The sequence below is a fragment of the Heloderma suspectum genome, chromosome 4, assembly GCF_057233095.1.
Source record: "Heloderma suspectum isolate Gila_16-S chromosome 4, 16-S_ref, whole genome shotgun sequence".
NCBI lineage: Eukaryota > Metazoa > Chordata > Lepidosauria > Squamata > Helodermatidae > Heloderma > Heloderma suspectum.
Window position 1 is genome coordinate 314164253 of NC_139461.1, and position 24799 is coordinate 314189051.

Consider the following 24799-nt stretch of genomic DNA (forward strand, 5'->3'; position numbering starts at 1 on the left):
GGTTTGCACCTTGATCTTCTGCATGTTTACTCAGAAATAAGTCCTGAGTTGTGAGCATGGTACTGCAGGCTTAATACAGTGCCTACCCAGTTCTGTCTAATGAATTGACTACCCTCTCAGCTCAGTCCTATGCATATTTTGTTGTGTGTGTGTGTGTGTGTGTGTGTGTGTGTGTGAATTTATTTTGCATGAACTCTAGCTTCAGTGGTGAGGGAAAGGCACTTAGTACATGCTCAGAGTTTCTCCATAACGTAGCCCTAGTTTTGAAAACAGACTAATTGGCTGAATCCTGGTGAAGTCTTGGCACAAATGACGCTATCGGGAGGAAGATACATTGAGAGCTTGTGCGTAACAAAGAGGAGGTAGAGGAGAGTTGCACAAAACATCTGTTTTTCTGAAGAGTTGCTGGAGGATGGTAGGATGAGGAGAGATGGTTGCAGGGAGGGGAATAGAATTGGTAGGGGGAGAATGTAAGTGCTCAGTGGTGAAAGAAAATATTCTGCATATGCTCAGAGGCACTCTATATTTAGGAACATAAGAAGAGCTGTGCTGCATCAGACCAAAATCCATCTAGTCCAGCATTCTGTGCACACACTGACCAACCAGATGCCCACAGGAAACCCACAAGCAGGACATGAGTGCAATAGCACCTTCCCACCCATGTTCCCCTGCTGCTAACAGTGGTGAAATGTAAATAAATTCTAGTAATTTTAAATTTGCATGCATGTATATCCTTCAGAAACTTTGCAGATTTCTTGCCTGGAGGTCACCTCTAGTGACCTGTGTATTTTCATACAAATTTACTCAAAAACTATTGGGGAAGGGGAAAGCAAATCACTCCCTCTCCCAAATTGGAGAACTCCCCTTCCACATGAACTGCTGCACCTATCCTGAAACGTTGCTGGTTTCTTACTTAGGGACAACTCTAGCCTGTCTGTAATTTTCAGAACAATGGTCCACAAGGAAAATAGGGAGATAAGTATGTCCTCTTTTGGAGACCTTAACGTGTCAAGGCCACCCTTGCACAAAACCCCCTGTGGCTATCATTCTGAAATTTGGCAGATAGGATCTCCTGTAATGGGGCAATGAATCCTGAAATGTTTATCCAATTCTTCCATGGAATTAAAATGTTATTGGCAGTTCCCTTTAAAAGAAAATCAAAATATACACCCTGCACCTATATATTTTTTTTACATTGGGCAGGTGTAATCCCCTTCTAGGGGGCTACCATGCCTGAAATTATCATCCAGTTCTGACCAAGAGAAAAAAGTCACAGTTTGTTTTTTTCTAATTTCTCATAGTCAACAGGAAGCATAAAGACTCATTTTTCCAAACCTTGACTCAGGTTTGGTGCTGAGCTGAAGTGGACTGACTACAAATTGGCCCGAGCAGAAATGGGATGTTTTCCAAAACGGTGACTCGGGGTCTGAGTTGAAGTGGGGTGGGGGGTCAGTGCACACTTCTTGTGCATGTATGTATGTAATCTACACACACACACAAGCACACCATATGCACACACACCACACACACACACACGCACATATTAGAGGTGCGATTAGACTCAGATATATGACTGGGGAAGGCCATGGCAAACCACCCCGCTACAGACTGCCATGAAAACGCCAGCGCAAGCGGCGTCCCTCTAGGGGTCAGTAATGACCTTCCTTTTCCTTTGACTCAGATATATATATATATATAAAGGTAAGGGTGTCCCCAACCAGTCGTGTCCGACTCTAGGGTGCGGTGCTCATCCCAGTTTCTAAGCCGAAGAGCCAGCGCTGTCCAAAGACGCTTCCGTGGTCATGTGGCCGGCATGACTGAACACCGAGGTGCACGGAACGCTGCTACCTTTCCCGCCGAGGCGGTACCTATTTATCTACTTGCAATTTCTTGCTTTAGAACTGCTAGGTTGGCAGGAGCTGGGACTGAAGGCGGGAGCTCACTCCGTCACGCGGCACTCGGGTCTCGAACTGCTGACCTGCCGACCTTCCAGTCTGCAGTTCAGCGTCTTAACCACTAAGCCACCGCGGCCCCTCATATATATATATATATGTGCAAATTTATGTTATGGGCCTGTGCCCTGGATCTTTTAAGAACCTAGCAATGCCTTTGGTTTCAGGTGTTCATATACCTGCTCTCTTGCTTCACAATCTACACCAGGCATATGGACCTGCAGTCACAGACTGCCAAGGGACTTTTAGATTTGCTCTCCCATAGGGATGTTGGAGAAATCCACAAGGGATTCAAATGAGTTTGGATTTCTATGAATCTGACCTACAGATTTCACAGTGGACCGACTTTTTGTGGGTCACATGTATTCTGCAGACATGTGGACCAGTTTTTCACGGTGTGTGTGTGTGCTAATTTGCATTAGTTAATGCACATTAGTGCATTTGTGCGCATCAGCGCTAATGTGCACTTGTGCAAGTAGAGTAAAATTCTGGTTAAAAAAATCCAATTCCATCCAGGAAATACAGATGGAATGAATTCTGTAGATCCCTACTCAGAGTACATCATGAGAAACTCCGGGTTGGATGAATCACAGGTCAGAATTAAGATTGCCGGGAGAATTATCAACAGCCTCAGATACGCAGACGATACCACCCTAATGGCAGAAAGCGAAGAGGATCTCAAGAGCCTCTTGTTGAGGGTGAAAGTGGAGAGTGCAAAAGCTGGTCTGAAACTCAACATTAAAAAAACAAAGATCATGGCATCTGGCCCCATCACTTCCTGGCATATGGAAGGGGAAGAAATGGCAGCAGTGACAGATTTTATTTTCCTGGGCTCCAAGATCACCGCAGACGGTGACTGTAGCCATGAAATTAAAAGACGCTTGCTCCTTGGGCGGAAAGCTATGGCAAACCTAGACAGCATATTAAGAAGCAGAGACATCACCTTGCCCACAAAGGTCCGTATAATCAAAGCTATGGTTTTCCCAGGAGTAACGTATGGCTGTGAGAGCTGGACTATAAGGAAGGCTGAGCGCCGAAGAATTGATGCTTTCGAACTGTGGTGCTGGAGAAGACTCTTACGAGTCCCCTGGACTGCAAGGAGGTCAGATCAGTCCATCCTGAAGGAAATCAACCCTGAGTGCTCATTGGAAGGACAGATACTGAAGCTGAAGCTCCAATATTTTGGCCACCTAATGCGGAGAGAAAACTCCCTGGAAAAGACCCTGATGCTGGGAAAGACTGAAGGCAAAAGGAGAAGGGGACGGCAGAGGATGAGATGGCTAGATAGCATCACCGATGCAATGAATATGGACTTGAGCACGCTCCGGGAGAGAGCGCAGGACAGGAAGGCCTGGCGTGCTATGGTCCATGGGGTCACGAAGAGTCGGACACGACTGAACGACTGAACAACAAAAAAGGTGACAAGACACAGGGACCTTCAACTCAAGAACCAGACTTGTGCAGGTAAACCCATGCCTTTATTTTGGAGAGATGCAATGAGTCCAATAGCCTCCCTAAAGATTCAAGGAGGGCAACAGGGCAAGAGGGGGCACAGCACCACCACACTGGTGTCCACTCCTGGGCCTGTGCGGTTGCGTTGGAGAATTCCGTTATCGTGCAACATATTGGTGAGTGACTCAAACTGCTGTGGAGTTTGCTGTGGAAAGAAAAGAGAAGCGGTCATGTAGGCCCAAGGGGTGGGGTGGAGAACACCCTCCTGGAATTGGCGTGTAAGTAGGAGGGTCCAATGCCAGCATTGCTGCTGATGGAGACTGCTGTGTAACTCCATGGCTTGCATCCTTCCAGCACAGCAAAAACAGGTAAGCCCTGTTGACATATACAAATATTTCATGCCCTCACCTGACTTCCCACAGGCCATCATGCACTCCAGTTTGGTGAAAAACTGGTTGTCATTGCCCTTGCAACCACAATAAACAAACTTCTTGCACGTGGCGGTAGTTGAATTGTAGTAGAAGAACTCAGAGTAAGCCAGGCATTGGCCGGTTTCTTTGGGCTGCTTGCAAACCTCTGGGAGGGGAGGCGGGTGGAGAGAGAAAGTGGTGAGAAGACTTGAGGAAGAGAGGCTGGAGCAGAAGCTTCCGGCACAACACATTTGTTTGTCTTTAAGAGCCAGAAATCTCTGTTGCTGCTTTTGCTCTAAGAAAGTGGCTCTGGAGTGAACCCTGTGAAGAATTCATATTGAAAATCTACATCCACCCGGCCCCAGGAGAGATCAGTTAATAGGAGGAAGCCAGCATCTGATGTCCCATCCGGAGGGGCTGTTTGTTCCTGGAATTTTTAATGGCAATGTACTATTTTCTACATATATCCCTTCGTGGGATTATTCTGAAATCTCTTGCTTACAGGAGCCCTGTCTGAGATTTTAATTAAGACCCAGACTGCACCAGTTCAGGTCTTCAACTGAACATTGCAGGTGGGTTTGGGTTCAGATTTTGGGAACTGCCACTCTCCCACCACTGCCCTGCCCCATTTACTGCGTCCTTCTTCCAGCTGTCCCTTGCCATGTTTTCATTCCAGCTCTTCGAGCAGAACATAAGCTTTTTCCTAAAACATGCACATCGTGTAAAACTGGCATTGCTTTAGAACAGATTGTGCCATTTGCATCACTTTATGGAAGACCTGGGCAACTTCTCAGGGTCCAGGAGCCATTTTTGCCCCCCCCCCATCCCACAGACTGCACTCTGTGGGGCATTGCGGGGGACTAACCCGCCTCTTTTTTTACCAAAAAATGGCAGCGTTAGCGCTATAGAGTACTAAATGGGCCAGATTTAGTGCTCACTAGTAGGGCTGCGCACCACTTCTGCTCAAGGCCTGAACCCCAAGTTGAGGCGGGCCGCCTCAGGCCATTTCGGGCCCCCTCCGAGGCAAAGCAGAGAGGGCTCAGAGCAGGCTGGGTGCTCTCCGAAGCGCTCTGTGTGTTTTGGAGCTTTGGCACCCCAGCCCAGCCAGCCAGCCAGTGCCTCCAGTTCCTCACCTGAGGCGACCCAAAGGAGCTGCCACCACCATGGCCTCCATCGCTGCTGTTGCTGCCGCCATCATCGCCGCCGCCCGCCGCCGCCAGCTCCTGAGCCCTGGGTGTGCGCCAGCTCTTGTCACAGGGAGTCGGAGTCGCCACTTTGAAAATGGCGACTCCTGCCAAAAAGAGCACGTCCAGGGCTCAGGAACTGGTGGTGGGCGGCGGCGGCAGCGGCAGAACCAGCGGCCCAGGTTTGCACAGGGGCATCGGGGGGGGGCTAAAATGGGAGTCGGATGGTCGGGCCCCGGCCCAAATCAGCCCGAGCTGAATCAGGCCCACCTCCAAAGCCACGAAGCGGCTTCAGAGTCAGATTGGGGGTCCCTGCACAGACCTACTCTCTAGTGCTAATGCAGCTATTCTGTGTGTGTGTGTGTGTGAGAGAGAGAGATCTGCTGCAGCAGAGGCAGCAGGGACCATATGCAGCCTGCAAGCTGCAAGTTGCTCACCCCTACTTTAGCAAGGAAATTGGTATGGATAATATTTATTCATGTGATTTTGTACACAGAATTTGATTTATTTATTGATTTTTTAATTACTAAGAAATTATTTCCTTAGTATCAAATTTGGAACCAAAACATGAATTGATCTTACTTTGGGTTCCTGCAAGTGTTAGTTTACTCTTTGCGTATGACCCGCATGGTGCCGTAGTTATATCACTGGACTAAGACCAGGAAGATCTAGGCTGAAATCCCTGCTCAGCCACAAAGCTGACTGTGCGACCTCCAGCCAGCCACTGTGTTCCAGCCTGACCCACCTCACAGGGTGGTTGTGTGGACCAAGTAGGGGAGGAGACGTGCCCACTGCCCTGAACTCCTTGGAGGAAGGACGGCATAAGATGTAACAATCTACACTATTGGCAACATATCACTCAAAGGGGAGGCACCCAACTATTTCTTCTTCTCAGCCATCCCCCCACCCCTGGCCCAGGATCAGGATTTGCATTCCAGGCCTCGAGTTACAGGCGTGGTGAAGTTTCTAATGGCATTTACGTGCTTACCCCTTCTCACCATAATTCTTTTGAACCCCAAATGATTTACATTGTTATTCTTCAAACCAATATTTGCATTAGCTCTTTCGCATTCGGCCTCCTCTTCTGAAATTTTGAAATGTTACCTTCCCAAATATGCATACAAAATAATAAACCTTAGAAACAATATTTGTAAAAAATCCTCATAAGAACTAGGACTATGCATGGACCCCTCGATCTGACTCAGAAGCTGCTTCGGGCTCCCGAGGCAGGCCCGATTTGGCTCAGGCTGATTTGGGCCCCCCCCGACCCGCCTCTGCCTACAGGCCCCCCAACATGCTGCCCAGCCCCCAGCTCCTTCCCTGTGCCCTTGTTCTGGGGGGGGCACTGCCAGGGGCACCGCCACTGCCACGGCTGTTGGTGCTGCCGGGGAAGCTGCTGCCGGGCAAGGTGCTGCTGGGAAAATGCTGCCCATCGTGCCCTACCAACCACTGGCAGCCATGAGGGCAGGAGTCGCCCTCCAACTGCACTCTCTCCCTTCCTTGGAAGGAGGGGATGATGCCCGGTTGGAGGCCGACTCCTGCCAATGAGGGCAGGCTGCTGCCCCTGCCAGCTCCTAGGACCTCTGAACATGCGCCAGCAGCCGCCTTGTTCCGGGGAATGGGGGGAGACATTTCCCCCTGGTTTTGTGCCTTTGCTGTGCCCACAAGTGGCAAATCCATGATTTTTTTGGTTCAGTCCATGGAGGCAGATGTGCTCTGTGATATGTTGGTGGTTTGGAGGATTTGCTCTGCAAAAATCATATGAAATCAAGAGGATCCCTGCCAAGGATCCATGTTTTTGCACCGTGGCTGTGCCCACGAGTCGCAGATCTGTGATTTTTCTTGTTCAGTCCACGGAGGCAGATGTGCTCTGTGATTGGATGGTGGTTTTGTGGGTCTCCCCTTTAAAAATCTTACGAAATCATGAGGATCCCTTTTTGATTTTATGGATCCTCATTCTACCCAGTCCCCATAGCACGCGCTTTCTTCTCGGCTTCGTTCTGCCAAAGGAGAGTGGGAAGGGTTGAGGCTTCCTCTGCCGTGCCTGGCAGAGACTGGGGCAGTGGCTCCCAGTGGCCGCTGCAGAGGCAGGATAGGACTGGAGCAGAGAGAGAAATGCCCTGGAGCTTCCCTCTCGGCTCCCGTCCCATCCTGCCGCCGCCGCTGCTGCCGCCACCACCACCATCACGGCACACAATGGCAGCTTGTCAGGGCAGCAGGAGGCTGCTCAATGATCAGGCGTCTTGCGCACCCCAATGGATCATCTTGCACCCTCCCTAAGGTGCATGCACCCCACTTTGGAGACCACCGCTCTAGCCAAATAACGTTCAGAGAGTCCTCTCCTCTCCAGTAGCACCACCTTTCTCACAATGAGCAAACGGAGGCTGACTCACAGCAAAGCTCCCTCCCTCCTCCTCCCTCTCCTCTCCTCTCGCCTTCCCCCGCCCCTCCCAGTGGCCGGATCTTTCTCAAATTGATACATTTGGCACCTCTGTATCCTCTGGCCTTCCGCCCCCTGCCCCTCTGTGTGATCTTTCAGAAGTTGATACATTTTGGAGACAGCCTGACTGGGCTGCTCAGAAGCATAAGAAGAGCTCTGAATATACGAGGCGGCTGAGGCGCTTCATGGAGGAGCTGATTTGCTTCGGGGCGTCTCAGTGCTGGTCTGATCCACTTTGTATCACAACGAGGCTCCTCTGAATCAGCCCGCTTTGCCTTGTTATTCAGGTTTCATACTGAGGCGGTGCACAGCCCTAATAAGAACCACATACGCCAGCTGTGGCACTATCTGGCGAGGACGTACTTTGCCTCAGTTATCTATTCACCAGTGATGTCCAGACTGGACTACGGCAATGCGCTGTATCTGGGGCTGTCTTTGAAGACACTCCAGAAGCTTTGGCTGGTGCAGAATGTGGCTGCCTGAGTGTTGGTGGGGGCCACGTGATTCGATCATATGATGCCTATACTGTACCAGCTGCACTTGTCACTGCTGTATTTCCGAGCCCAATTTAAAGTGCTGGTTTTGACCTTTAAAGCCTTAAAGGGTTTGGGATCAAACTACTGGAAGGGCCATCTTCCCCCATATCTGCCTGCCTGCACTTTAAGATAATCAACAGAGGCCCTTCTCATTTGCCCACCTGTGAGAACAGTTAGGTGGGCGACCACACGTGAGCGGGCCCTTTATGCAGTGGCCCCGCAATTCTGGAATGAGTTGTTGTTGGAGGTCCACTAAGCCCCATCATTGCAGGCTTTGAAGATGGTCCTGAAACCATACTATGTTACTTTGGCCTTCCCCTTAAGGTTGCTGCTTTTATTGTGTTTTTAGTGGTTTAATGCTGCATCAGTTGTTATGATGTGTTTTATTGTTGCACCCTGCCTTGGGAGGGCTCCTGCCCTGAAAAGCAGCCAAGAAATATTTTAAATAAATAAATAAATAATCAGATGGCAAGAACAGAATGAGTGATGAAAGAGCCAATCTGAACTCTGGCCCTGTTCTGGCTAGCTCTGTATTGTCTTCACAGGGCTTCTGGCAGCGGTCATTCTTGTGAACGGGGTAGGAGTGGGGTGTGTGTGTGTGTGTGCTCTCCTCTGCCCAGCCAAGGTATAAGAGCCATGCTGGATTATGCCAAAGGTCCATCTATTCTGCCTGTGAGGGGAGGTGCACACCCCGTGGGCCACATGTGCCCCTGGCCTCTAGTGCACCCCCAGATCCCCCCACTGCCATGCCGCAGAAATTTGGTGGTGATGGTAAAAAGCCCGAGGATGTTGCTGCTGGATTTTGGTGGTGGAGGCTTGAAAGCCAAATTGTCTTCATGCAGGAGGATCCAGGTGTGTGTGTGTGTGTGTGTGTGTGTGTGTGTAAGTGGCCCCCGAATGCTCCAAGGTTGTCCACTCCTGTCCTACAGCCTCTGATGTGGCCTATCCTGTCTAATTCCCAGAAGGAAGGAAGGAAGGAAGGAAGGAAGGAAGGAAGGAGCCTCTCCTTACCTGGACTGATTTTCCCACAGGCCTTCTCACATTCTGCCTTAGTCTTAAAGTTGTTGTTGTTGCCCTGACAGCCGCCGTAGACAAACCGAAGGCACGTCTTCTGTGAGGGGCTGTAGAAGAAACGCTGGAGACTTGCTCTGCATGGTCCCTTCTCGGGGGGCAGCTGGCACCGGTCACTGCGAACTGTTAGAGGGAGAATGGAGCTCTGTTAGGCGCCAGAGCACAGGCTGACTAGGTCTGTGCTGCTGCTCCGGTACCCTGAAGGTGTGCTGTGCCGTGCTATGCCAGTACCTGATTTCAGGCAGCCACGGCTGCAGCCGGTGAAACAGCACTTCTGGGTGAGGGGACAGTCTCTGTCGTCAGAGCAGGTGTCATTGCAGGGGACAAACGTCTGCACCACTTGCCTTTTGGGGCACACGCCAGGGTGCTCTGAAAAAAGAGGCAGGAAAAGGGAGAAATTCTGTTTGTGCCACAAAGGCAGGAGCCAGTCAGGAGGGCAGGCAAAGGGGCCACCGGAGCATGATCCACCCGCACTCATCTACCACCACCTGTCCTGTGGGAAGGATCCTGATTACTCGCTCTACGTTGATGTTGTCTGCTGTGGTTTTTTTAATAAAGTTTCTCCATGTTGTCAGCTCAGCTGCCTTGGCAAGATTTGTTTTACATCCTGCTGGAAAGCTGGATGTAAATCATTGTAGCTGATAAATCTCCAGCCATTCTTATGTGCGGGGAGAGGGTAAGGAGAGACTTTCTGATGCGGTAGGAAGGTTGAAGCAGTTTTGAAGACTGGCATGTCAGATGTGGGGCGGGGAGGAGAGAAATGTTAGCTGTGTGCTTCAGCTCTGGCACATTTCCCATGACTGTCTCATGGGGGCCCCATAAGGCCATTCAGTCCTGGGTCTAATGGCCCAGCTGCACCACTGCATCATCTGAACCAGGGCTCAGCCCCGGCAGGTGTGCAGGATGAATTAGAGCGGTACATAAACGATGATCAATCTCGCATTGCAGCCCTCGACTCTGTGAAACCATGGTGGAGATGGAGAGAGTGACACGCAGATGGGCCAGAGCACCTCAGACCTCTCAAACAGACCCCTCCTTGGGCAGGACTGTGCTCACCTCCGCCCCCAAATCCCCATGCCCACCGGTCCCCACGGCATCCCTGGAGAGCGGTACCTTCCTCAGCCTCCACGCACACCTGGCGGCAGCCGTACCGGCAGCACTTCTTCCTCGGGATGTGGATGCCCCAGCCACAGTCCCAGTCGGTGATGCAGCTGGTCAAGCAGTGCTGGGCCAGGCCATGTCGGATCGTTGCCCTGGGGCAGTAGCCGTGGATGGCTGAGGGTGACAAGGGACCAGAGCATGGGCAGAGGGAAGGAAGGCAGTTCTGCCCAGGCCACAGAGGGGTGCTTGTGACCAACATGCCACGCTGACATACGTTCATCCCTTCATTTCCCAGGTGCTAAAGGCAGCTCACCTCACCACGCACTTGCCTGCTCCATTTAAAACACAGCATAATGCCCCCCTGACACACACACACACACACACACACACACATTCTGAGCCAGCCATAAAGCTAAAAGAAAACTACACCTTGCATAAAAGCCGTTGTTTGCTCCTTGCAAATGCAAGAACAGGGCTGGGGAACCTCAGGCCTGGGGGTAAAATCTGGCCAGGTTCCCCGATGGCCACGCCCCTTTCTCCTGGCTCCACAAGGTTTCCCAACCACTGATCGTTTGGTGGTTCCCTGGCGTTTGCCTGCTTTTCCCCATTCTCAAAGGCCGCAATGCCTCTGCGAAGGCTTCATCCCTGCCTGGAAGAGCTTTAAAGCTGCAACAGGCTGGTCTTTTTGGCCCCGCCCCTTCTGCCTTTGGTCCTGCCCACCACTGCGATGAGGCCCACGAGAGCTTCTTCAGAATGGAATTCGGCCCTCGGGCTAAAAGAGGTTCTGCACCCCTGTGCTAGAGAAAGCCAGGTGCTCCCTCTCCCACACGAGTCGGCAGGGACTCCAAAGCCAAGAGGCTGCTGTGAGAAGAGCATCCATATCCACACTCTCTGACGCTGCTCTGCAGCATAAAGCACCGGTGCACCTGGCTTTACGTGGCTGGGAATCATCCTCACGTTGACGCAGCGAAAACTGTGAGCGCACATACGCAGCTGTGGGAGCTGCACGCGTTGCGCCCACCTTGACTAGGGATACCACGGCCCCTGCCATGGTGCACCCTATAGCCCCCTGCGGGAGGGGTCTGCCCACTCTGTTCCACTGAGGGGAGTATGCCCCACAGCATCAGGGAGGGGGCAGATGTATAACTCTGTCCCCAAGCCTGCGAATCTCCCCTGGTTCCAGACTTCATGGACCGCCATGTGCTGGTTTGGGCAGTCGGCCCCTAGTGGCTGATGATTTTCAGCAGGCCTCAACCACATAAAAACTGATACATGCATGTTAAAAACAAAAGAACCCTGGGGTGCACACCCTAGGGCCCACTCAGTATGCATGCCAGGTTTCAGGGGTCTACGTTTCACAGTCTTGGCAACATGGCAGTGATGGACTGATGGACAGGTGCACATCCTTTTATTATTACAGGCAACACGTTTTTCCCAACTGAAAATATTTTTAGTTGGCTCACGTAACAACTTCATTGACTTAAATTTGAAAATATTATTGGAGCCTTAACCGTACCCCCATCCCAGCGATCCTGTGCAAGATCTCTGCGTTGGGGCAAGGTGGCTTCTGAGTCACTGGAGGGAGGTGGTGGCTGTAGCCCCCTCCCCCACCCAGGGACCCCCAGTGGCATTAGGGGGCATGGGGGGTATGCAACAGGCCTCTGGGGCCCACATGTGGACTACAGGCATTGCACCCTTGCTCTAAACATATCATCATAAACATTTCTATTCTGCCGGGCATTTGACCGTTGATGGCCGATCTGGTCACTGTTCTCTTTTCACAGACTATTGTAATGCTTCAGTGTCTTTTGTGGTTTCCTTTTCAGATTTGGATTTATCCCCATATTTTTCTTTGTTTTGGTGTTTCAGCTGGAGATACCTTGGAATGGGGCTGTTCCCGGCCCTCAGCTGTGGGAAGGGAGCCGGAGAAGGACCACAGAGACCAGCAAGGCCCAGCTGGCACTTGAGTCAATAAGATTTGTCATCTACCAACCTCCTTTCAGGTGTTAAGGGTGTGTTAGGCCAGACCATAATATATTGCTTGGGGCTTAACTCACCTGATGCATCCAGGGAGGGATGTCCAGAGCCCCATGGTGGTGAACAATACAATACAGGATGTGTTAGTTAGTCCCAATTTATATTGGTTGGGGCCATCTGTGTTGCCTCTGTGCTTGGTTAATGAATTGTCCTCTCGCCAGGAGAAACCAAGTTGTCAGAGAAAGGCTGCACCTACTCGCTTCCCCTGTGGACTTCTGGGACAGGCTGGCAACTTCAGCAAGGATAATGGCTCAAGGGGAGAGGGTTGCCAAGGGCACGTTCAGGGCAGAGGTGGAGGCAGATGGGTTGGTTTGGGGCTTATTCTCTACCATCAGAGGGTCACTGAAGTCCCAAGAAAAGAGCTGCCCCCTCCTTACCTTCTAGAGGGAGCTGGCATTGTTGCCCGCAGCTCGACTCACAGCAGCGCTCATTCCCTGGGCAGCTGGTGTCTGTGGAGCAGAACTGGCCGCACATTGTCTCGTTGCCTTGAATCAGGATAGGACACGTGCCCGGCTTGACGGCAGCTGTAAGACAGAGCACACCCACCACAGACTGAGAGCCCTTCCCTGCTCCTGGAAGGGGAGATCACTTCAGCTCTTCTCTTCTGCACAAGGAAAATGACCAGTTCCTGGCCCCTTTTGACAAGCTCTGGCAAAATATGTGGAATAATGAGCAGCAAATAACTGAAAACAGCTTGGAGGATTTATTTTCTTCAGTGATTTGACAGGCTGTTGTTGCTTTCACGCCCCCTCCTGTATGTTGCTCTTTGGCTCACTTTGGGACAAGGATGTTCTGCAACAAGCACTCACTGACTTGGCTGAGTTACTAGTGTGACTTTTATTTTGGAAGTAAGGGTGCTCTCTGCTCTCCGTCTTTCTACCCTTGGTGTGTAGACGAAGGGCCTCATGCACAGATCTGGTCTTGTTCTGGTGGCTGCCCCAGAACTGCGGAACGTCACTTGCGTGGCGACCGGCCAATACTCGGACCTCTTTTGGAAGCAACTATTGTTTGATCAGGCTTTTGGGGACTGGGCTAATGAGCTTGCTGTTTTTCAAATGAGAAAGGGTCTCTCTCTCATGAACATGCCCGTCACATTAGATGGCTCCCCTGGAGGCGCGCAGCACCAGGACACTCTGCCAATGGGTACAGGAAACAGGCTTATTCCTGCGCTGCATCCAGGCCCAGTGAATTGGCTGTGCACAGCCTCCCTAAATGAAGCCCAGAGCCAGCTCCCTCCTCGCCATCTCTTTCTTCCCTGGGCTTGCTGGGAAGCTCACCTGGTAAGAGAGACTGGAACACAGCAGCCCCGGAGGAGATGGCCTTAGTCCTTGGCCAATTAATGGTGCCTTGTCCTTTCTTTCTTTCTGTGGGGAGGGAATCTGGCACGTAGCGAGGGTGTTTGCCACACACCTTCTTCCCCACATCCAGCTGTGCCAGCTGTCTCTTGGGACATTCACCAAGGAAAGGGAAAGTGTCTGTTGCAAGGTAGCAGAGCAGCTTCCCCTTCACAAGGCTAAGCCAGGAAGGACCCCGACCTCAGTTTTGCCACCCTATTTGCAGGCAAAGAAGTGGGGGTCACTTTGCAATCTTTGGAAGGAATGGAAGGGGGTGAAAGCCAGAGTAAAAGTTCACCAACCTAAGCCACAGTTCATCTTTGTGGCTGCTGGCTGCCATTTTTTTCTCCCAATCTGGTAGGCAGATTGGGCTGGGAACATTGGCAGCTGCCTTATGCCATGTCAAAGATCCTCGGTCCATCTAGCTCAGTACTGTTGACATGGGCCAGGAGTGGCTCTCCAGGGCTTCAAGTAGGATGAATTCCCATCCCTACCTGGGGATGCTGGGGACCGAACCTGGGACCTCCTGCATGCAAAGCAGAGGCTCCACCACTGAGCTACGCCCCCTCCCCTCACTGGGACTGGCCTCCGGACAACGCTGTGTCATCCGTCATGGAGCATTGTCCCGCAGCCAGTGCTCCCCACCCACACCCACCAGCCTCCGAGGCACCACATATCGGAGACATATAACTGCCGCCAGGGATGCAAGGCATGTGGCGGCAGCAAGAAAAGGCAGACCTGCGGGAGGTTTGGGAAATCTTTCGTCCCCCACAGGGGCCTCCAGATGGGGTGGGAAGGGTTGGCTCAGTCCTACTTCTCCATGTGGGCACCAGTTTGGGGGTCTTACATGGCTGGGCACATCGGTGTTCGCAGTCTCTACGAGTCCTGAAATTGTTTGCATTCCCTCCACAGCCCCCGTAGGTGAAGGTCAGACATCTCCTGGACCATGGGTTGTAGTACCAGCGGGTAAACAAGGCAAGACACGGGCCTGTGAGAGGGGGCAGGCTGCAAATATCTGGGAGAAATAAATGGAGAGAGAGAGAGAGAAAGAGACCGTGCACAACATCTGAGCAAGGGCAAAAAATAATACAAATAATGTAGAATCCACTCCCCCACCCCCCCACAGAGGAAGCCAAAGCCTCTTCTTGCTTTGCACACTACTCTGGCTGCTAGTTCTCATTGGAGAGCCAGCTGGCAACTCAGCCTCTGGGACAAAGAGTCCTAGTAGATGGGAAATGTCTCCAGCCCTCCTGGGGATAAGAACATAAGAAGAGCTGTGCTGGATCAGACCAAGAGCCCCTGTAATCCAGCATTCTTTCACACAGTGGCCAACCAGCTGTCAACCAGGAAACCCACAAGCAGGCCTTGAGTGCAACAGCACCATCCCGCCCATGTTCCCCAGCAACTGGTGCCCATAGACATACTTCCTCTGGTACTGGAGGTAGCACACAGCTAACAGGACTACTAGCCATGGAAAGCCTTCTCCTCCAGGATTTTGTCTAACCCCTTTTAAAGCCACCCAAATTGGTGGCCATCCCTACATCTTCTGGTAGCGAATTACATAGGTTAACGATGTACTATGTGAAGAAAGGCATCCTTTGATCTGTCCTGAATCTCTCACTAATCAGCTTAATGGGATGGCCCCCACTGGGTTCTACGGGGAGAGAGAGGAGAGTCGCCCTGTCCGCATTCTCCACACCATGCATAATTTCGTACACCTCTATCATGTCTTCCCTTGCCCTCCTTTTTCCCAAGCTAAACAATTCCAGCTATTGTAATCTTCCCTCATAGGAGAGATGCTCCAGCCCCTTGATCATTTTAGTTGACCACTTCTGAACTTTCTCCAGCTCTACAGTACCTCCTTTTTTTAGATGTGGTGACCAGAGCTGTACCCAAAAGTCTAAGTTTATCAAGCTGTCCACCACAACTTCAAGATCTCTTTCTTGGTCAGTCACTGCTAGCTCAGATCCCATCAGGTTATAATTTATTTATTTATTTATTTAGATTTTTCCATCAACGAACAATACAGCATGGAAACACAACTGACACCAAGCATGAAATAACCTGTGAACAATGACCTGCATATGCTGATTCAGATACATACAACCGTAGGGCTAAACTTCCTCTTGAAAGTCTACCGATCTAGATTTAGCTGGGGAGTATTAATTAGGTCTTTCCAGATGGTTACATGTGACTGTGGAAGTGTTAACCCCCATTGCTCTGGTTGGCTAAAGAAATCCAGGGTTGCCAGCATGTGTAAAAGCCATTGTCAATTGCATTATTACACATGGCCCTTAGCTCTTTGGTTAATTTTTCCAGTAAGGCGATATCCCAAAGTCTCCTTTCCCAGCTTTCAATTGACGGTTCGCTTGTAGACTTCCAAACTGATGCGATTTCCATTCTTGTTGCAGTCCAGAAGAATGTTAGTAAATCCTTGTGCAGTAGATGCTTGTCATCTTCCACAAAGAGGGACAGTGGTCCCGGTTTCACTGTTTTACAAATGTCCTGATTTTTATCTTTTCTTGCCAAATGAAATATCCCTACCTAGAAACTCTCTATGACTTCACAAACCCACCACATATGTTTCAAGGTCCCTCCCAGAGCACAGCCTCTCCAGCATTACAGGCTGCTGCCATTGTAAATATAACTGATTTTTACAGTTGTGAGATGCCATCTATATATTGTTTTAATTGCTGTAGCTGGTCCCCCCCCCCCCCAATATGCATCACTTTACATTTGCTTACAGTGAAACGCATTTGTCATTTCGATGCCCATCTTCCCAGTTTGGGGAGATCCTTTTGGAGCTCTTCGCAGTCCCATTTTGTTTTAACCACCCTGAATAATTTGGTGTCATCAGCAAACTTGGGCACTTCACTGCTCACTCCTAGTTCCAGATCATTTATGAACAAGTTGAAAAGCATTGCTCCCAATGCAGACCCCTGTGTGACCCCACTATTTACATCCATTTAGTCTTACTCTCTGCTTTCTGTTCTTTAACCAGTTACTGATCCATAAGAGGACCTCTCCTCTTATTCCTTCACTGCTAGGTCTGCTCAGGAGTCTTTGGTGAGGGACTTTGTCAAAAGCCTTTTGGAAGTCCAAGTAAACAATATCTACCAGATCATCCCTGTCTACAGGTTTATTGACACTGTCGAAGAACTCTAAAAGGTTAAAGAGACAGGACTTAGCTTGGCAAAAGCCATGTTGATTCTTTTTCAGCAGGGCTTGTCCTTCTATATGCTTACAAACTTTATCTTTAATAATGCTTTCAACCAATTTACCTGGTTGACTTTAAGCTAACCACCCTGTACAAAAGGAACAGGCTCGACTTAACACAACATAGAACCAAACTGCTTAATATGGCAAACATTGACATCGCCTATTTATTTATTTATTTATTTATTTGCAACATTTGTATACTGCTCCACATCTAAAACATATTCCGGAGCAGTAAACTTAAGAGGTAAAATGATAAAAAGATGAAAGCTATAAAAGATTTTAAAAACAGAATGCCAATAAAAGCTGTGGCTGGTCAGTTAAGGAATGCTTCCTGGAATAGCGCTGTTTTCAGGAGGCAATGGAAGCAACACAGTGTTGGTACCTGCCTGACCTTCAGGTGCAGGGAGTTCCAAAGAAAGGGGGCCACCACACTGAAGGCTCTTCTCCTGGTAGACTCCAATCAGACCATAGGTCCATGTGAAACCAGCAGCAGCATGCCCTCTAATGGCCTCACTTTGAAACGGGCAGGACCTGGTGAGTGTCCAGGTTGGATTGACTCATCCCTAGGGGATGATGATGATGATATAAATATTCCAGGGCATCCAAATGGGGACAGGGTAGAACATGGTATTAGATCTGAGACCTGTTTAAAGAGGCCAAAGGGCAGCAGGGGGAAATGCAAACACCAAATACCTTTTGAGAGGGATACAAAGTAGAAGTGCTTATATGCTCTTGCTAGATATCTTCAAGCTAAGACAGGGAGGTGAAGTGGATTGTGTTGCACAACATAAATATAGTGGTCATAATGGAATCCTGGTGGAGTGGAGAGTACGGGACACAGTTATCCTCAGACACCATTTCTTGGGGTGATAAAGCTCTGCAAGTCAAAGTGGGCATAGGGTTCCATCAACCAGAAAGGTTAAGAGGTGCAGAGTCCTTCCCAGAATCTCTGTGGGTCATGATACCAGGCCCCCAAAGTTATTTAGTACCAGGATAATATTACTACTCCCCTGGCTCAGATGCCGAGGGTGACCTTGAGGTTTGCCTTGGCCACATTCTCATGGAAAGGTGAGATATACATTTAATAAAGGAAAAAAGAAATTGGGAAGTCATGCAAAATCGAAACCATTGTAGTAACGCTTGATTGTGATTACATCAGGTACATAAATGCACATTTGAGTAAAAAAAAAGAAAAAAGGAGTCAAAACTTCAACATACCGTCAATGATTCTACCTTGGAACAGATGGTCATGGAACCAACCAGCGGGGAGATAACTCTGGCCTAATTCTGGATAGTGCTCAGGACCTGGTGTGAGATATAAGTGCTGTTTGAACCAACTGGGAACAGTGACCACTCTGCTATCAAATTCAACATATAATTTGGTAAGCTAGCAAAACACTTCAGTGCTGTCATATCTTATTTCAAAACAATCTTCTAAAAAGTTAGGGGATTACTTAAGAAGAAGCTGAAAGGGAGAGGCACTAGGGTCAAAACTCTTCAGGAATCTTGGGGGTTATCTAAAACTATTGTAATAGAAGCTGAGCTAGCAAGTATATTAACAACTGGAAAATATATCAACAACTCCAAAAGGGCAGCCATGAGGTTAAGAAGCAGAGGCAAGAAACATATAGATGGTACAAAGGCTTCCTTCAGAAAAAGATAACAGAAAAGAGCATAAACGATAACAGATAAGAGCATAAACTCCAACAGCAAGACAAGTATGAAAACGAACTCAAGGAACATATTGCTAAAATCAATATGAACAATAAAAATGTCTTTAAAGATGCCAGAAGTAGGACAACAGCCGGAGAGGAGCTGGACCATTAGATGTCAAGGGAATTACAGATGTACTAAAGGAGGATAGGGACACTGCAGCAATACTGAATGAATCCTTTGTGTCTTCCTTCTGAGGATGCCAGAGATGGAGGCCTTTGGGACAAAAATGGAACTCATAGGTTGTGTGCTGAAAAACAATTGATCAAAAACATCTTTCTTGCTGATTTGGTGGCACCCTGATATACAGTATTCAACAGTACTTAACAATGGAGGGAAAGAGGACAGATGGCAAGAACTGAAGGAAGAACAAATGAGAACGAGCGCAGGTTAGCAGGGGCCTCAGCTGACCATCGAGAACGCTCGGAAGGTCAGCTACGGAGGGGAGGACAGAGCAAGTGGAGGTGTGCTCACCTGTGTAAATCTTGGCAGAGGCAAATGGCGGCTGAGCGGAGAGCGCAGCAGTCTCCACCAGGAGGAGGAGCAGGAGGCTGGAAGGACGCATGGTGCAGCCAGAACTGAGTGCTCTCAGCCAGACGCAGCTTATTATACCCTGACCTCACCAGGACTTTCCACAATAAAGCCCATCCCAGCCCCAAACAATGGAGCTGTGGGGAGAGAATGCAGAGAGACTGAGACGTTCCTGAGAGGGACAAGTACATGGCTTTGAGACAAACTAGCACAAGTACATGGCTTTGGTACATGCAGGGCAGCAGCCCAGTGCCCAGGTCTGATTGGACAAGGAGGGTGCCCGCAGGTTGCCCAGTGCCCAGGCAGGATGCAGAAGCAGCGGAGCTGGGAACCTGGCAGAAGACTATTTGGAATGAGAAGAGATGACTCCCTAGGTCACAAGCCGTGGGGATTACTCCATGGCTGGAGCACAGTTCTAAGCTGAGACAGGCCGAGGGACCCTCCAGAAGTCACTGGTTCACTGGGAGTCCCGTATGATTGGCCACAAAGGGTCACCAGTCTCCTCCACGCTGTCCCTTCTGTGTCGTGTGCATGCAGAATCCATCTCAATCCTATTATATCTGCAGCCAGCTGGAAAAAAACATCTCAGAGGGCGCGACAACCTGGGTCTCTGGATACTGGGGCCTCTCAGCTCCCCAGCAGACTCCTGTGTTGTCAACTAATTGGAGATTAAGGTTGGCGCTGATGATGCGCCTTCCTCCAGTTTTGTGAATGCTGGAACTCCTGCGTGTGTGTCTCTGCAAGTATGCACATAACATATCTTCCTTAGTTGCTCATGTATAACGGTGCCCGAGACTTTTCCTCTGAATTTCTGCTCCATCAGATTTCCCTCCTGAATCAATCAGCCATGCCATCTGCCTTGGCCCATCTGCCCAATGGAAATGTGGCAACTTTTCTCCTTTTTCCCCCACCAGTGATAAGTTCCGGAGTTTTTGGTGAGGACAGTCCCTCGTTGTGTTTTCCAGAGTGCATTGTTATGCTGCTGGCCAACAACTGCCATCTCTTCTTTGGAGGAATTGCTGCTTAATAGACCAGAATAGTTGGCCGATTGGATCTAATCAAGGATATTTCTGCAATTTCCAGAGGGGCAGCCATGTTAGTCTATTGCAGAAAAACACACAGTCTTGCGGCACTTCAAAGGCTAATATACTCTGACATAAGCTATCAAATGTATCAGATGAAGTGGGCTATAGTCCACAAAAGCTTCTGCCAAAAGTGTGTTGTTTTTGTTTTTAGTATTTAAGGTGTCACAAGACTCTGCCTTATGAAATGCCTCTGAAGTTGATTATTTATTGACAATATTTATATCCTGCTATTCATAGAATAGTAGGGTTGGAAGGGGCCTACAAGGCCATCGAGTCCAACCCCCATGATATTTCCAAGTAGTGAACGATAAAAAGAAATAAGAGAATACATACTCAAAATCTTTACAATCAGATTATGCCAATAAAACTGTGGCTGGTTGGTCAGGGAAGGCTTGTTTAAATAAAAATATCTTCAACAGGTGCTGAAAACAAAACAACACCAGTGCCTGCCTGACATCAAGAAGCAGGGAGTTCCACAAAGATGTAGCCAGTACATTGAAGACCCTGCTTCAAGTGGACTTCAAGCAGACCATGGTGATTGGGTAGGCTGGCAAGGTGATGTTCGAGTTCCTTCCAATATACCCGGAGGCGTCATGCATATGCACATCACTTTCCTCCCAAAACTGTTGGTCTCTCTGGGAAACAATGCACTCTCAGGTTGTTGTGTCATCCAAACCTGGCGATGTCCACAACGAGGAGGCTTCTAAACTACACCACACCTCCTACAAGGTGTGGTGTGGTTTAGAAGCTGGATTTGGATGACGTGACAACCCACAGCGTGGCATGGGTAATTAGGCAAATGGTAGGCACGCAAGTGGAGCACGTGGGCGAGGGAACAAGCTACGGTGCATTGTTCCCCCTCACCGATCATGCGAATCCAGCAGCTGTGTTGTTTGGTATACATGCCTATCTGTGTGTATGTAGGGGAGAGTCTGTGCAAGTTGCCATCCTCTTTCACTATATCATCTGCAGTGAAATGGAGCACTCCTTTGCTGTCATACTCTACAGCGATTCATCACAATTCAAAATATACTCCAGCAACCTGGCCAAATCCCTTCTGGACACACTAAAGAGACTGCAGGTGCCCTTGATGGTACACAACAAAACCACAGCCCTCCATAGGGGAGCAAGTTTGTGGAGGCTGCTCAGCATTAGCAGTAATGGAGGGGCCTCCCTCTCTCCTTCCTTTTCTAGGCCACCATGACAAAAAGAGGTGTGCTCTTTTTTGGACTCTTCCCTGCCCCAGTGGCCTGCACGCCATTTTCTTTTCGGCAGACTGTCTGCACACAGCATTGTTCTGGGCCATTACGGGAGGGGGCAATATATTCCACTACAAAAAGATGGTGGTCCCCACCCAAAAATGTTTGAAGGCCATCATTTGATGCATTGCAGATGTATAATATGGAATGAATGGGAACCAGTGGGAGCCAAGAGAATTAAAATTGATCTGTTCGTTGATTAAATGTTGACTTAATTCCAAATAGTATTTCACACATGCGACAGAGGAGGAGGAGGAGGAGGAGCCTGTCTTGGCAGTTTACTACAAAACAACTCTTAAGAGTGGGTTTGTGATGAGTTCCAGAGCTGAATTCTGCATGAGCTAGAAAAAAGTGCAGAAAAGAGCAACTACATTTATCCAACATTCATTGGCTGGCAGCGTTTCCCTCCATGTCCTTCTGCCCAGGCCCCGAGAGGTCCCCCATTGTTCTAGAAGTTGCACTGTGTTCCTCTGTAAGAGGGATCTCATTGTGTACATGGAACGCCTTGTCTCTGTCATACTGACCTGGCGGTGGAGCTGTACGTTTATATAGGCTCTTTTATTTAATGTAACTGGTTATTGCATCTTATTATGGTTATTTGCTGTTTTTATTATATTGTATTTATATGTTTAAGAACATAAGAAGAGGCCTGGACTGTATCAGACCAAAGGCTTATCTAGTCCAGCATTCGGTTCCCACAGTGCTCAACCAGATGCCTCTGGGAAGCCAACAAGCAGAACCCTCCTGCTGGTATTCCCAACAACAGACATGAAGAGGTATATTGCCTCTGATACTGGAGGTCTTATATAGCCATCATAACTAGTAGCCTTGTCTTCCATCCATTTGCCTAATCTCCTTTAAAGCTGTCCAAGATGGTGTCCATCATGACATCTTGTGGTAGTGAATTTTCCATCAATTCCTTACCTCTTCACTGAGCCCCTGGCCTGTGCTCCTATTATTCCCATCAACTTTGCTAACAGCCCTGAGTGTACTTCTCCCTTTCTGGCATGGAGCAACTTTCAGGCTCTAAGAAGTCTCTCAAAGGGACTGAGAAAGCACTATTCATCCAACTGCCCAGAGAAATGGTCCATGAGGCAGTTGATGAAAAGCTTGGCTTTACCTGTCTTTTCTGGCCATATTGTCATTACATGGTTTGCTGCAGGATAGCCCCTTCCCTCCTAGCTGGAGCTTGGAGCTTCACAACTTCAAAGCGTCAAAGATCATGCCTGAATTAGAAAAAATCATCATGGAGAAGCCCCGATTCTGCGAGGATAACGCCTTAATTTTTTAAAAAAACATCCTGAGCGGGGGATAGGAGGGGGTAAAACTTAGTCTCATTTGAAGGGATAGAACAACCCCCTGCTCAGTGCAGGAAGCCTGATTCCCAGGCGGTCGCCCATCCAACTACTGACCGGGGCCAACCCCGCTTAGCTGCCAAGATCAGACAAGCGCACGCACATCCAGCCCTTTGCTTGTTGCTGAGGAAACGGGGGCTGCTGAGGAAGCTATGCGATCGGTAGCCGGAAGAAGACATGGGGCTGTCGAGAGCTGTGATTGGACAGGAGGGAAATACAAACACTGCCATATATGGACAGGCGGGGGAGGGGACTACGACCCGATACGGTAGCAAAGGCGGAAAATCAGAGCACTTTAATTGGAAATACCGGGATATCAGGGTATTGAAAGCTGGAGCACGGAAGTGGGAAATTCCAGTTCCAATTCAAGGTGGGTAGTGCGTAGTGTGAAAGGCGGCCGGTGAAATCCAATTGGAAGCGAAAAAAAGGCAGTAAGTGTAGATCCAGCCTATGTCAAATGCAGAGAACCCTTCGCCTGCTGGAGTCTGCAGTTGTAAGCACACTTTCTAGAACTGAATGCAACTTACTTCTGAGTAAATGAATCTTGCTTTAGGGATCAGCACCATGGGATTTTTGTAGTGCCACATTATGTGTAGATTGCTTCCAGATGGAGCTTTTAAGATGCCTTTCCTAAAGTTCATTACAGTAATGTGATGGGGCATCATATGGACATAAGAAGAGCCCTGCTGGATCAGACCAAGGGTCCATCTAGTCCAACATTCCCTTCACACAGCTGCCCACAGGAAACCCACAAGTAGGACATGAGTGCAACAGCACCCTCCCGCCCACATTCCCCTACAACTGGCATGCTTAGGCTTACTGCCTCTGATATATTGGAGATAGCACATAGTCATCAGGACTAGTAGCCATTGATAGCCTTCTCCAGGAATTTGTCTAACCCCCTTTTAAAGCCATCCAAATTGGTGGCCATCACTGCAAATTAAGCCTAACACGGAGTTTGCCTTCTTTACAGTGCTGCACACTGGGTTGACATCTTCATCGAGCTGTCCACCACAACCCCAAGATCTCTTTCTTGGTTGGTCACTGTGTTGCAGAACCCAGAGTCAGAGAGACCACGGAGTGAAGGAAAAAGAGATTCTTTATTTAACGCGCGGGCTTAAGGCTGGAATCATTTCCAAAGAGCCAGAAGCCCCGATTTACATTAGCACATTAGTTTTATAGACATTGTGACACATATGAAACGGCTCCTCCTCCCCCTCCCGCATGGGGTTGCAATCCTCAACATTTCTTCTCTTAGCACTATTGTTTATAATACAAGAACTGGGTTATAGGGTAGCCATGATAAGGAGAGAACAGAAGAGAACAGCAGACAACAAGATATACAATTGTATGACCTTTGACAAGATAAGGAATTCCTGTGTCTCGTCAGCTTACAACAATATATTTAAGGGAGAAAGAGCTCAGCAAGAACATGAAGCATGAGACTGCATGAGGCTACTTAGTCTGACCCCCGATATGGCTGCTACAACTGCTAGCTCAGATCCCATCAGGCTATACTTGAAGTTGGGATTTTTTGTCCCAATGTGCAATACTTTACACTTGCTTACACTGAACCGCATTTGCCATTTAGATACCCATTCGCCCAGTTTGGAGAGATCCTTTTGGAGCTCTTCACAATCTCATGAAGCATGAGACTGCATGAGGCTACTTAGTCTGACCCCCGATATGGCTGCTACATTCCCCCCTTAAATGCATAATTTCATTACAATTATAGCATTTTTGATAACCATACAAAGCTTTTTGTGACATACATATTACTTAGCCTTTTGTTGGGCTTTTTTGTTAGAGCGTAGAGGGCAGCAGTTTTACTAGCTGAGACAAAAACAGATTGGTTAAACAGCGCATAAGACAAGGAACGCAGAGACGTAACAGTATCTCTATGAACAACACTGGTAGAATTAGGATGAACAATGCTTTCAAGCCAGCTATGATCTGGAAGCCAAGGGGTTAACTAATTTAGCTAATTGTTTTGTCTTACTGTTTTGTTAGCTACTATATTGTGCAGCTTGTTGATCTGTTCATCTACAGCATTGCCATTATCAGTTAAGTTAAAACAACAGAGCTTTTGGTGTGTCTCACAACTTAAATGATGAAGAAGG

The 24799-nt window shown here is 48.9% G+C and overlaps 1 protein-coding gene across 1 annotated transcript; it reads right to left on the reverse strand.

Annotated features, from left to right (window-relative positions):
- Positions 1-3402: 3402 nt before the first annotated feature.
- On the reverse strand, positions 3403-23266 carry LOC146349090 (tissue factor pathway inhibitor 2-like). Its single transcript, XM_084851832.1, has 9 exons — positions 23207-23266; positions 22249-22326; positions 19581-19638; positions 14365-14529; positions 12561-12707; positions 10159-10320; positions 9277-9414; positions 8986-9168; positions 3403-3609 (listed from the first exon to the last, which is right to left on the reverse strand). The coding sequence occupies exons 1-9, from the start codon at positions 23264-23266 to the stop codon at positions 3590-3592; spliced, it is 1011 nt and encodes a 336-aa protein (XP_084707958.1). The 3' UTR covers positions 3403-3589.
- Between the last annotated feature and the right edge of the window lie 1533 nt (positions 23267-24799).